Source organism: Panthera uncia (genome assembly GCF_023721935.1).
Source record: "Panthera uncia isolate 11264 chromosome D3 unlocalized genomic scaffold, Puncia_PCG_1.0 HiC_scaffold_8, whole genome shotgun sequence".
Classification (NCBI taxonomy): Eukaryota; Metazoa; Chordata; class Mammalia; order Carnivora; family Felidae; genus Panthera; species Panthera uncia.
In genome coordinates, this window is record NW_026057586.1 from 73,944,197 (window position 1) to 73,957,189 (window position 12,993).

Genomic DNA, 12,993 nt, shown 5'->3' on the forward strand with positions numbered 1-12,993 from the left:
GGGATCGTAGGAGGTCACTGCTAGAGGACTACAGAAAGTACTCAGCCCTGAGGTGGAGTGATTTCGATTAGCACGCATGGTTCAGGATCTCTTTTGTAATGTTCCTCTCAAGCTGTGGCATGCCGTGCTGTCATGACTTGCAAGGTGTGGCTTAATACATTTTCTTAGGATTTGGTCTTTCAGAGGATGAATGATAGCAGTCTTGCAGAACAGAAGTTGGCTTTGTGGTTTTGACCGTAGGGATGCCCCCCCCCCCCCCCCCCCCCCCGCTTACACAAGCTGCCTTGTATCAAGAGCATACAGGTTTCAGCTCCCCGTGTGCTGTATCACGTGGGCATGAACAAGCCTCTGCTGTTGTGGGGCAGCCGCACTGGTGATGCGGGATGGGGTATTCCCATCCCTGTCGTGAGCTGTGGTGGCTCAAAACACCGGTGTTTGTGGTACGGTACGTGTGTGTGCGTGCACCTACACACTGAAACTTCAGATCACAGTGAATCTAAATCCTGACTTAAAACAAGGGTGGGGGGAGCTGTTAGAGTAATATGCTCTTGATCTCTTAACGTTCACTTAAGTGGAGGATGCAAATTGGAGGGCTCCTATCTCCCCTAATTGCTTTCTCCCTTCCTCCCTGGACCCTTCCGACTTGGGGTTTTTGGGGTGGTGGCTAAATTTCATCCTTCCGGTAATTGCCTCTGAGGAAGTTGAGCTCTGGGCCATGGTGGGCTGGGTGTGGGGCCAGGCCTCTGTTAACCTTTTGGGTCACTGTCTCCTCTCCTGGTTCTCTGGAATAGCTGTGCGGTACCTTCTTACGCACAGTGATGTTTCTCCCATTTGTTGTAGGAACTGTGGGGATATTTGCGACATTGCTTTATTTATGTCTCTGAGCTATCTTTTCAACTCCTTTTGTAGTCTTTATCAACTAGGGTTGTGTGAAAGAATTCAGTCCAACAGAAAATAATTTCAGTAAATATTTTCTTGGTTCTCTCAAGGATGGGACATGCTATGCCTTCTAGATGCATACGAGAGTAATTAATTCGTCACATACACGTGTTGCCTTAGAGCATCAGGACTTAGTTTTCTCACAGAGCCTGGGTTGACAAGGGTTGCTTTAGAGTGTTTTTCTTTCATAACGATTGAGGAAGAAATCTTGATTCATTTCGGTCAGTATCCTAAGTACCTCTTCTCACTGTCTAGTATGCAACTCAAGTGTTCTCTCGGACTCAGAGTCAGGGGAAGGTCTCCTCTGGGTTCCCTTAGCTGCTTGTCTGTGCCATTGGTACCACAGCCTGCACCGTCACATTGGACTTGAATTATTTTCTTAGCCACCTCACAGATAAGGGGAGGATGCTTATAATTACAGCCTCTTGATCTCTTTGACAGTCACTTGGATGGAGGATGCAAACTGGATGGCTGTTCGTACAGTAGCCCTTGGTAGAGGTTCTCCAGAATCTGGCCTTAATCCATTGTGGTGGACCTACAGGATGTCCTCCAGTCATTCTGCCCTCGTATTCGCGGTGTCCTGTGGCCCCCCACCCCCCCACACACACACAGTAAATAGGGCTGAACGTGTAACCACTGGGATATGGTAGAATTGATGGCACGTGACTTCTGAGACTAGGTCATGAAAACTTACTGGCTTCCACTTTGTCCCTTTGGGAAGCACCATGTTTCGAGGACACGTAAACAGTTCTCTGGAGGGGTCATGGGACCTCCTACCTGTAGTCCACACCAGCTGACCAACCATGTGAGTGAGTGGTCTTGGAAGTGGATCGTGCAGCCCTGACTGACATACTGACTCATGAGAACTCTGAACCAGAACCACTCACATAAGGTGCTTTGGGACTCCTAACCCTCAAAGTATGAGAGAATAAATGTTGAGTGTTTTCAATAGCTAGGCTTCAGGGTAACTTACTAAGCAGTGGTTGATAACTAATACATGTATTCTTCAAATATAGCGGAGCACTTGACTCATAATGTTAGGTCACACAATGTGTGAATAAATGAGTTACTAGTAGCGACCTAAAAGGCCTTTTGGTAGTTTTAGGCACTCTTTCCACACATTTATGTAGATACGTAGATAGATTCAGGTATATAACATTCTTAAATAAATCTTAAATGAATAATTGAGGGATTCTGTACAGTGTCAAGAGAAGATTATATGGCAAGATTTGGTTATCCTGTGTTCCACGATACTATCATATAACCTAAAAAATGTGTTGGAACGTCATAGTCACTGTCCTCTGTGTAACTTCAAATTATGTTATTGGTTTTGGGGAAGAGTCAGGAATGTTAATATTGATGGTGGGACTGAAGGTGATTTTTATTTTTTACTTTATAATGACCTGTATTTTTTCAAAATATTTTACAATGAACTTATTACAGGTAAAGGTTATTTCTAAAAGTATTACCAGTAATATTATCAGAACATGTATGAAGAGTTCATTGTTCTTTAAGCTTGAGTGAAGTCTAAAGCAGTACCTTTTTTTTTGCTTTTTTAAAGGCTCTTTTTATTTATTTTTAAAAAATGCTTATTTTATTTATTTTTTTTTACATATGAAATTTATTGTCAAATTGGTTTCCATACAACACCCAGTGCTCATCCCAACAGGTGCCCTTCTCAATACCCATCACCCACCCTCCCCTCCCTCCCACCCCCATCAACCCTCAGTTTGTTTTCAGTTTTTAAGAGTCTCTTTAAAGCAGTACCTTAAAAAAAATCATATTTATTCGTCCACCTACTCATACTCAGTCCTTAGACATTTGAGTACCTGCTCAACGCCAGGACCTTTGCTGGGCTCTTGCTCTTAAAAAGCTTTGGTAACGGTTGACCTTGATCTCTCCGGTGGGGAGCTTTGTGTGCACATAAAGTTGTCTGACACAGTGATGAGGGAGGAGTTCCAGCTGAGGCTCCTAAATCAAGGAAGACATCACAGAGAAGGTTCTACTGGAATTCAGGTTTCTCCTGTGTGTAGGAGCCAGGGATGAAACAGAAGAGGAGCCCAGCCAATTCGCTAAACTGATGAGTTTGAAGAGGTGCTCTGTTCCCAGAAGGACAGAGAATGAGGTGGGAGCCACATTCTCCCTCAGATTCCTGGATCTTGGGGAGTGGAGGTGGGTGTTTGGTGAAACTGGTGAAATGGGATGTTCCATCAGAGGGATTAAGAGGAGGCGACAGGTAGCTTTTTGGCAGAAACACCAATTCTTTCATCTCTTTGTCTGTCACTTCCAGTGTAAATAGTGCAAAATTGGTGTTTTCCTTAATCATCATATGGACACGAACCAGAAAATAAGCAGCACCGTTCTCCATTTTAGGATTGTCATAACTGGATCAACACAGCATCGTTCCTGTTTCTTCTTCAGCAGGCGGCAGTGACGTCATGTCATATTCATAAAAATGAGACTCGGGTGTGACATCAGAATGTGCTTGGAGGGTCCCCTTCATACATGGTGTCTTAGTTTTTGCACTGGTTAGGGTGGCTTTCATCCCTGTGTTCTGCAGTTGCAGAAATCAAAACTCAGATTGAGTGATTGCCCAGAGCTATGGGGTCTTTCGTGGATTAGAACCTGGGTCTCTGAGTCTTTATTTGATTGGTACATGTGTATCGTGTATATTTTTGATGAACATTTTCCCCCACTGAGTGCGAAAGATTTTTTTGTTTTTGTTTTTGTTTTGATATAGAAACTGTGGTCTAATTGATACTTAATCCTTTGCATTCTTTCTCTGGGGTTAGAAGGCTTCATAACAAAACGCTTGCTCGTCAGGGCTTTGGTTCTGTCAGTTCAGAGAATTGTCTTAGGGTTTGGAAAATACTGGGTCTGTACCATGCCTCGAGGACACGGCCGCAGCGATGAGATCTCGCAGCACTTCACATTACTGAGGGTGTCCTTTAAGCGCCAGGCACCGTGCTGATAAGTGCCTTCTTTCACGGGCTAGTTCCAAAGGGACGCCAGTCTCCTGATGGTGCTTTTCTCCATGACCCCCAGTCGCTGCCAGCACCTGCTGGATTTGCATGGGCTGCGTCTCCCCCTTACTGTACACGGCTGACAGGCAATTTCCATTCCCACAAATAACAGTGATCCGTTTTGGACAAGGGTAGCGACGCCAGTAGCCCTTTGTACAGATGTGGACGTTTGGCACATGGTAGCTTTGGTGTCACGGGCAGGGAATAATTTTATTCAGTGCTAGTATCCTGATGTGTCATGGGATGCCCATTCACGCCTCCTGAAATAGACGCTGTCTGATGCCTGAGCACCTTAAAACTGTCGATTGTATGGGCCTTGAAAGGCTGGGAGGCAGGGGTGGGGGGAGGAGGATGCAGGGGAAGGGCACCAGGTGCAGAACAATGACTTCCAAATTATGTCACGAGCCGCCAGCCACACGAGCACTGTACGGCCTCATTACCACATGAAGTGCCACAGAAGGGCCCTTTCATTTTCTCCCAGCGACTGTTTGCCACAGTCTTGCTATAGGGGCTCGTGGCGGGGGGATACACTGCTCACCCCCAGTTAACAACGGAGCACAGAATCCTGGCAGAAGGAACCTCACAATGTACCCCGGGGCTATTTTTGATTACAGTGAGTGGCTGTGACTCAGAGTGTGCCCTGGCAGATGACGGCTTCCACCCTCCCCTCCCCATCCTCCTCCCCTGGAGATGAGCAGGCAGCCTGTCCTTTGTACGTTTCCTTGGCCGCCTTCTCCTGCCGCTGCAGTTCACTGATCTGTCCACAGCAGCCGGCCCGCAGGCCTGACAGGGCTCTGACAGTGGTTTTTACCATATATGGCCATCAGAGCTCTGGGGCTGTCAGCCGGCCAGGATAATTTCCTTCCTTTGCTTTGATTGGCTGCTTGGTGGCTCACAGAATGGTGGGATCTGGGAGTGTGTGGTGAAGGGAAGCCACTGAGTCAAGTGCAAAGAACATTTAACTCTTTGCTGGTTTTTTGGAGCGTGGATCTGGGCTGAGCACACGGGCCAGTGCTGCCTGCAGAAGCCCTCGGTGTCCAAACGTTATAACCTAAGTCTGGGGAAGCGGCAAAGAAAAGGTTTCTGAACTCAGATCACTCTGAAATAGACCCAGGGTTTAGTGGACAAACATCTGCAGTCCTGATTTGTCCAGAAGCCTCCTTATAACCATGTGCAGCAAATTTCCTGCTGCCGAGTTGAGTATCTGTGCTCGTTAGGGGTGGGACCTGAGTTGAGTCCAGGGGAGGCTGAGCTGGGAGGGGTGAGTGATGGAGCACGTGTTGGCTCTCTTAGAGGAACGGTGACTTGGGTTTCTTTTCTGGCTGAGCTTTGTAAGTCATGAGTAAATGATACAGTCTGCTGAATTGGGTCTGTCCTCCTGTCCTGCGTGTTTATAACTGCTGCAAGGTGTGAACTGCCTCTGCCATGGAACCCAAGGCATTTACCTTAAAAAAAAACCCCAAAAAACAACTTCCGCTATTTTTCTGGTTTTCATCCCTACTTACTTCAGGGAGGGTGGATTTTTATTCTGAAGCTTGTATGTAAACCCGTGCAGAGCTGGGATTGAAAGGGGTGGTAGCTCTGGAACGCTTCGTCATTCACAGAGGGTCCTGGGGGAGACCCCTCCAGTGTCACTTGCTTAGTACAAGCAACCGATTACTCTGCTTCCTGGTTTGATACTGAATGGTTGAATTTCCTCGATTTGCAGTTATATCAATAGTTATTTTGCTTTTCAGCTTCTGCTTTCAAGCTGAATTTTATTTTGACTAGATTCCACCTCATCTGGGGTTCCTGGTTTTTTGTTTGTTCTCAGACCAGAAGTGTTTGGAATTACGTGTCTGTAGTGATGAAGTTTTCACTTTACAGATTTTTTGTTAGGAAATACAGTGTCTATTCCCGATTACATATTTGGGTGCAGTTGAGTAAGGAGACGTTCCCTTCCACTGTTTTTGCTTTCTGATAGTGAAATCAATAGTTTTACAGTAACTTCCCTCAGATTCTTAATGAGGACTTTTAAAATGGTCTATGCAGTATTAGACCCAGGTTTTTTTTTTTAATTTTATTTTTTTTTCAACGTTTTTTATTTATTTTTGGGACAGAGAGAGACAGAGCATGAACGGGGGAGGGGCAGAGAGAGAGGGAGACACAGAATCGGAAACAGGCTCCAGGCTCCGAGCCATCAGCCCAGAGCCCGACGCGGGGCTCGAACTCACGGACCGCGAGATCGTGACCTGGCTGAAGTCGGACGCTTAACCGACTGCGCCACCCAGGCGCCCCTAGACCCAGGTTTTAAAGAGGGCCCGTGATCACCAAAATAATCTGTTTGGCATTTTCTCTCGTACCCGTGAAGACTGTTGTTTTTCGCTCACAGGCAGGTGAGGCCTCTGCAGAAGCGCCCTGCGTCTCCCTGGCAGCTCGAGTGTCTGGCTTACTTTCCAGGACTGGGTAACCCAATCTGTGTGTTTTATTCCAGGGCACCTCCGCTTACCCTCAAGGTTGGTGTTTTTGGTTCTCTTAAAGTAAAACCTCCTCCGAATGTACTACTCCTGGGTCAGGAGCTATCCCTCTTGGCGACCAGCTTGTCCACAAGTCAGATATCGTGTGCCTCAGTCTTTCCAGTCTGCCGTGGAAGTCCCTGTCTCATCACCTGTGCCTCTCCCCAGCTATCTTCGTGTGAAGCAGCAGGGCCTGAAGAGATTTCAGCAGAGCGTGTATCTACGTAAAGAATACCGATACCAGAGAAAGGTAGTTGAAAAACCAGAAAGCCCACTTTAATAGACATCCTTTTCGGACTCCTTTGAACTCCACACGGTGTGTATGGAGCCCTTCTGCCTGGCGGAAAACTTTTCCTTAGCTCCTGAGCATTTGCTTGACTTCCCGTCCTCCTTACGGAGTTGGGGAGTTCTCAGTGTGTCCCTCCAAGGCCAGCAAGGAGTTATTGTCAGTGCCTTACAAAAAAGATCCTCAAATGTATGGACGGAATGACAAAGTTATTGAACTTTGGGCATATAAAGTGATTTTGATTAACATTTTTTCCTAAAATAAAAACTTATGTGAAGATAAAGTAGGGACAGACAGTTTGCAAAATCTTTATCTCTTGTTCCTTGATTCAGGATACGGTAGGGGTTGTGTTAGACCCTTACATCCGAGGGTAGAATAGCCCGTCTGGATAATAAGCACAGATTATAATGATGGGTCATGAAGCGGCTGGATAAGATGACTGTAGGTCCGAAGCTGGAAAGGCGCTGGGAAGCTGCCGTGCCGGACCAGCCAAGAGGGATGGCGTGGACTGTTCTCAGAATCCAACACCCTGGAACAGTGTGGGTGTCCGCGTCGCTGAAATGCCAGGACGTCAGCTGGAAAGACGTCGTATGCGGAAGGAGCGTCTTACGGGGGAATGCTTGATTTGACTGATAAAATTAACGTGTCACTTTTTTTTATTTTTTTTTATTTTTTTAACGTTTATTTATTTTTGAGATAGAGACAGAGCATGAACATGAACGGGGGAGGGTCAGAGAGAGAGAGGGAGACACAGAATCTGAAATAGGCTCCAGGCTCTAAGCTGTCAGCACAGAGCCCGACGCGGGGGGCTCGAACTCACGGACCCGTGAGATCATGACCTGAGCCGAAGTCGGACGCCTAACCGACTGAGCCACCCAGGCGCCCCAACGTGTCACTTTTTAACACCGTGGGAGTTTATTAACTTTTTGGAAACCTGTGTTATCATGAGAATGAGCCTGCTGGGCAAAGTGCTGGGTAGCTGTACCGAATGGTAACATTTTGAAAGAGCCATCCATTAGATGCTCCCAGAGCGAGCAAGCTAATGTGTGGATTGAAAATGGTTATCATGTAAGGGGTCGTTGTTACATCAAGAAACAGTCATTCTGAATGATCTTTTATAGAATGCAGAGGTCATGTTGGCAGCTTCCTACTGTTGACTTTGGAGTTTGGGAGGGTGAAAATGTCTGCTGGTTCATCTGAGATATACCATTAGCTCCTTTTATTTATTTATTTATTTATTTATTATTTATTATTTATGAACTAGAGAGAGAGCAGGGAAGGGACAGAGAGAGACAGAAGATCTGAAGCAGTCTCTGCGCTGTCAGCACAGAGCCCTACGTGGGGCTCAAACTCACAAACTGTGAGATCATGACCTGAGCCAAAGTCAGACACTTCATGGACTGAGCCACCATTAGCTCCTTTAAAGACACATCCCAGAGTGGAGCTCCTTTATAGGAACAAGTATGCAAGAGGACTACTGTACACATTTTTCCGTAGATATTTAGAGCGTTTTGGTTGCTCAGTTCTGCTCTCAGCACGTAGGATGAGTTCACTTCTTAAGTATGGATTCCTTTGTGTGTGTATGTTTTAAAGTTTTTATGTATTTCTTTTGAGAGAGAGGGGCAGAGCGAGAGAGAGAGACCCCAAGCAGGCTCCGTGCTGTCAGTGCAGAGCCCAACATGCACGGCTCAGTCCCACAAACTGTGAGATCATAACCTGAGCTGAAATCGTTGGATTCTTAACTGACCCGAGGCAGCCAAGTGCCCCAGTAGGGGTTCCTTTTTGACATGAGGTGTGAGAAGTAAGGTGCACTGGTAGATGGAGGTGGGACAGTTACGGTTTCCCATTGAAATGGATGGGAAATGTCTTGAACAACCGGGACTATCATGTCATAAGAGTTACACTGTATTTTGTATACCTCAGGAGGAATGTGTTTGCAAAGTTATTTACAATTACAAGTGTTCCTTCTTAGAGCAGTTAGAGAATACATTTACTGGTGCTTAAATTTTGATTTCACTTTCCCCTCTCCAAACATGCCTGTTGGAGGAAAGTGTTGCCTAACTTTGGGTTTAGTTGAAGCATCAGTTTTCCAGGAGCTCTTTTCAGTTTTGTGGCTGCTTTGAAATTTTTGAGAACTTTCCCCAAACCCAGAGTAAATGATAATGCTGGTGTCTAGGTGGTTTTCTGCCACGATGCGGATTGGTGGCTGGAACATGTCAAAGCCATCAGCCTCAGCTCGGGCCAGCCACATGGAAATTGTGCTGTCACACCTCTGCCTTGTGCCAGCTGTACACGCACTTTGGAGGCTGAATTTTCCCTGGGGCTCATGTTGCTGGGCCCCGGGCAGGCCAAAGGATCTTTCAGATAATGATAGTGCATGACTCGGTGCCCTGACCCAGTCCACTGGTATTCCCCAAGTGTGTGAACGAGGCTCGGGGCCGGAGCCTTTGGTAACCTGGGTCATTTTTTGCCCCTTGAGTTGACTTGCTGGCAATTCCCACCACTTGGAGTTTTAGCTAGAGAGGTGTACATAGAGTTCTCCCATGGCAAGTGGCTGGGACTAGGAAGTAATCAATAAATTTGTACACATTATTTAAAGCAGGGAGTCTAAAGAGTGACAGACTATTCTCAGCTAAACTTTCAATTCCATGCTAGAAAAGTGGGAATATTCTAGATGATGCAGCTGAGGTGTGACACATCCTTAATGAGACAGTGACCTGATTTGTTAGTAAATGAAATTATTCTCTATAGGAGCCTTGGAAAATTGATAGGTAGTTCTTAAAATAAACCACCATTTAGTTAAAAAAAAAAGGGGGGGGGCTGGCATTAAATTCTTGTAACTCTTCTTTTCAGCCTCTGCATTTATTTACATTTGATGCTTAGAAGCTCAGGTGAGCCATGTTGCCAGCCTGACTTACAGTGGGTGTCTCTTCTGAATGGCCCCCCACACGCCAGCAATTAGACATGGATGCCTCGGTTTGTTGACCGGATGATGAATGAGGATGCGTCATGGGTAGGAGTGAGAAATACATTCTCATTAAATGCTAGTGCAAAATGTTTCTCAGAACGGTGCGTCCACATCTTTACCATATACGGCCACTGTTGTGTGGTTTCTTTCAGTTTCCTTGTACCGAGCTCTCAGCAGTCTATAAGTGCCCAGCTCTGCCCTTTTAATAACATATACTCATAGGGTAAAATATGCTGTGCTTTTCTCTTAATTGATTTTATTATGGGTAAGAAGATACTCAAGTGTAAGCCCTTGAAATCGTGATCGCTGACCCTTGATTGATTTACATACATCCTGTATGTAAAACGATTAGGGCACATTTATTTTTTTCAAAATTTTTTCTTCTTTTTAGAAAGAGAGTGCAGGCTCCATGCCCAGCAAGTAGTCAAAGTGGGGCTCAAGCTGAGCCCCTGAGATCATGACCTGAGCCGAAATCAAGAGCTGGACACTGCACCAACTGAGCCATCCAGGTGCCCCAAGTGTGCCACTAAGATGCCAGTTCTTCTCACACTTTCTTCCTTTTTTGTTCCTTTGTCACTATCAGACATTTAGTCGATGGCCTTTTTGTTCTGCTGCAATATGATGCTACTTTCCCTGTTTTATTTGTTGTAAGGATTTGTGATGATGTTTACAACCAGAGGAAACAGCTGGTGGCAGGGTATCATTTTTATGAGCTCTATTTCTGATGACCAGCTGCCAATAGCTTTAACATTACTGTTGTGCCTTTTTCACAACCCGTGGCCTAGTGGGAATTTTCTTGCCCTGTGGAAATCTAGTACGGCTGGATCGTCACTGATGCTTTCGGTCTGTGCTGCTTCACTCCATTTCTTTATTTAGAAAATGGGGACAGTACAGATGCTATATCATGAAGCAGCTTGGTGAGAACGAAGACAGAAAGGTCTTCGTACGGTTCCTACCATGTAACATAAGCATTCTGAAAGGGTTCGCAAGTTTTCTTCTTCTTTGGCTTTGATGGGAAGGAGGGCAGTTGGTAGCGGTTGCCCTTTCAATGGGATTCAAGTTCCTGCGAAAACATTCGGCTCTTTAGTACTTTGATGCCCTGGACTTGTCAGCACTGAGCTGAGAGTGGAAGAGAGGCTTACTGCTCACTGTTCTCAAATGTCTGACTTGACTGAACGGTATCTTTAAGCCACGATTGTGTAATTTTAACCTAAAAAAAAAAGGCATTTAGTAAGTTTCACAGTATAATTAAGAACAACTTGTATTAGAGAAAATTATTTGATGTCCTTGGAAGCTCAGAGTTTATTTAGTAACTGTACTTTGCCATCAAAGAGGCCAGACGTGGTTTGCCGGGCAGAGCCTAAGAATGCAAAGATAAAACAATTCAGATACAAAAACTTTTTTCCCTTGGGAGTAAAGTGTTTTTCTTTTTTAAATTATTTTTTAAGATAGGAAACAAAATACTAGGACACTCATGTACTCACCCACAAGATTAAACAGATGTTAATATTTTACCATGTTTGTTTCCTACCTCCCATTTTTTAAAAAACAATAAAGCATAACAGATGTAACTAAAATACCATTCCCCTTTTTTCCTCTTCTCCTTCACCAGAGGTGAATCATTTCCTCAAAGTTGGTATGTATTCTATTTGTGTACTTTTACTACATGTGTATGTATCTGTACATAGACTGATTTTTGTGTGTGTTAAACTTTTGTGTGAGTGATACTTATTTCCATACCAAGGACAGTTAAATTGCTTCTGCTTTTTTCACCATTCCCAGTGATGCTGCGGTTAATATCCTTTCTGTGCAAATACGGGGACCTTTCTTTCCCACAGACCACCTCAAATGGTATTGCTCAGGGGTGGGCAGCTTCACCTCTACCTGTGTCCAGATTGCTCTCAAAAAGAATCAGAGCAGGAGCCTTCAGTGAACGGTCGCTTGGAATTCCTCCTTCCTGACATCCTTGCCAACACTTGTAATTAGGCTTCTAAATTGTTGCCAGTTTTAATAGGTATAAGATGTTACCATAGCATTTTAATTTCTAGTTCGCTGAGTGAGACCAAGTATCTTTTCATACATCTGTATGGGCTTTTCCTTCTCTGTGAATTCAGTGCTCCTGTGCTCCTGTCGTTTGCCATCATTCTGTCAGGTTGTTTGTTGACTTTGTTGGATATGGATGTTGCATATGTATCTTCTCTGTCTGCAGCTTGTCTGCACTCTGCTTGTTTTTTTGTTGTTCTTGAGGGGAGTTTGCAACAGTGTTTGTCATGTAGGCTTCAGTTTCTCTTTGTCATACCGTCCTTTGTTACCAGGGTGGCACAGTCCTTAAGTGAGGGGTTGAGCGGTACTGCTCTTTTCTGTTCTCTGGAAAGTTTTGTCTGAGCCGATCTCTTCCTTGAGTGTTTGGTAAAGCTCTCCTGTAAAACCACGTGGGCCTAGTGGCCTTTGGTATTATGTGATTAGATTTATGGGGAGGTAGGTAGTATGTGGACTTTTGTTACTGGTCTTTTGTGGCTATGGGTCTATTCAGGTTTTTTATTTATTGACAATTTTTTGATGTTTTTTTTCTAGGAGATTGCTTCTTTCATCTGGTGTTTTAAAATTTATTATCAGATGTTATTCCTAGTATTTTCATATTATGTGAATTTACACCATATTTGTAAGTTATGTCCCTTGTTAAATTCCTGGTATTTGTGCCTTCTCTTCTTTCTTAATCTATCCTATTGTGTTGATGTGGCTTATTATTTATTTTCTTTCTTGTTAATTTCTTTTCATAATTTTACATTCTTTGGGTGTGCTCTATATAAAAATACGGCAACCTTTTCATGTGCTTATTATCAGCTCCTTAATTTTCAGACTTTCTGTATGTGTGCATTTAAAGCTAATTGATTTACCGTTAAGATCTGTTTTAGCCCTCTCCCACAAGTTATGAAACGTCATGTGTTTATTGATCAGTTTTAACATTTCTATTGGCCATTGTGACTTTCTATGTGAATTATTTAGTAAATTTAAAAAATTTTCAGATGCCTTAGGGATTTTTGGTTCATATTTTTTCTATTAATTTTTAATTGAATTGCATTGTACTCTGAACATGCACTATGAGGTATTGATTTCTTGGTATTTTGTGAGATTTGCTTTGTGGTATCCTAATTGGTCATTTAAAAACGATAATGTTTAATGTGTGTTTGAAAAAAATGTTTATTTTTAAATATTGGCTCCAAGGCTAGATATATCCATTAGATAAATCTTGTTACTTTTTTTCCCCCAGTGTTTATTTGG

The 12,993-nt window shown here is 44.1% G+C and overlaps 1 protein-coding gene across 5 annotated transcripts in view; it reads left to right on the forward strand.

The window, feature by feature from the left end:
- Positions 1 to 12,993, forward strand: part of CORO1C (coronin 1C) — a 90,963-nt gene that overhangs the window by 44,912 nt on the left and 33,058 nt on the right. The window contains exons 1-2 of one of the 5 annotated variants that reach the window (XM_049619203.1): positions 4,294 to 6,005; positions 6,249 to 6,707. The exons of the other annotated variants lie outside the window; for them this stretch is intronic. Coding sequence (XP_049475160.1) covers positions 6,498 to 6,707 — 210 coding nt within the window. The 5' untranslated portion in view covers positions 4,294 to 6,005; positions 6,249 to 6,497. Of the gene's footprint in view, positions 1 to 4,293; positions 6,006 to 6,248; positions 6,708 to 12,993 lie in introns of those variants that run through there. 5 annotated transcript variants of the gene reach the window in all.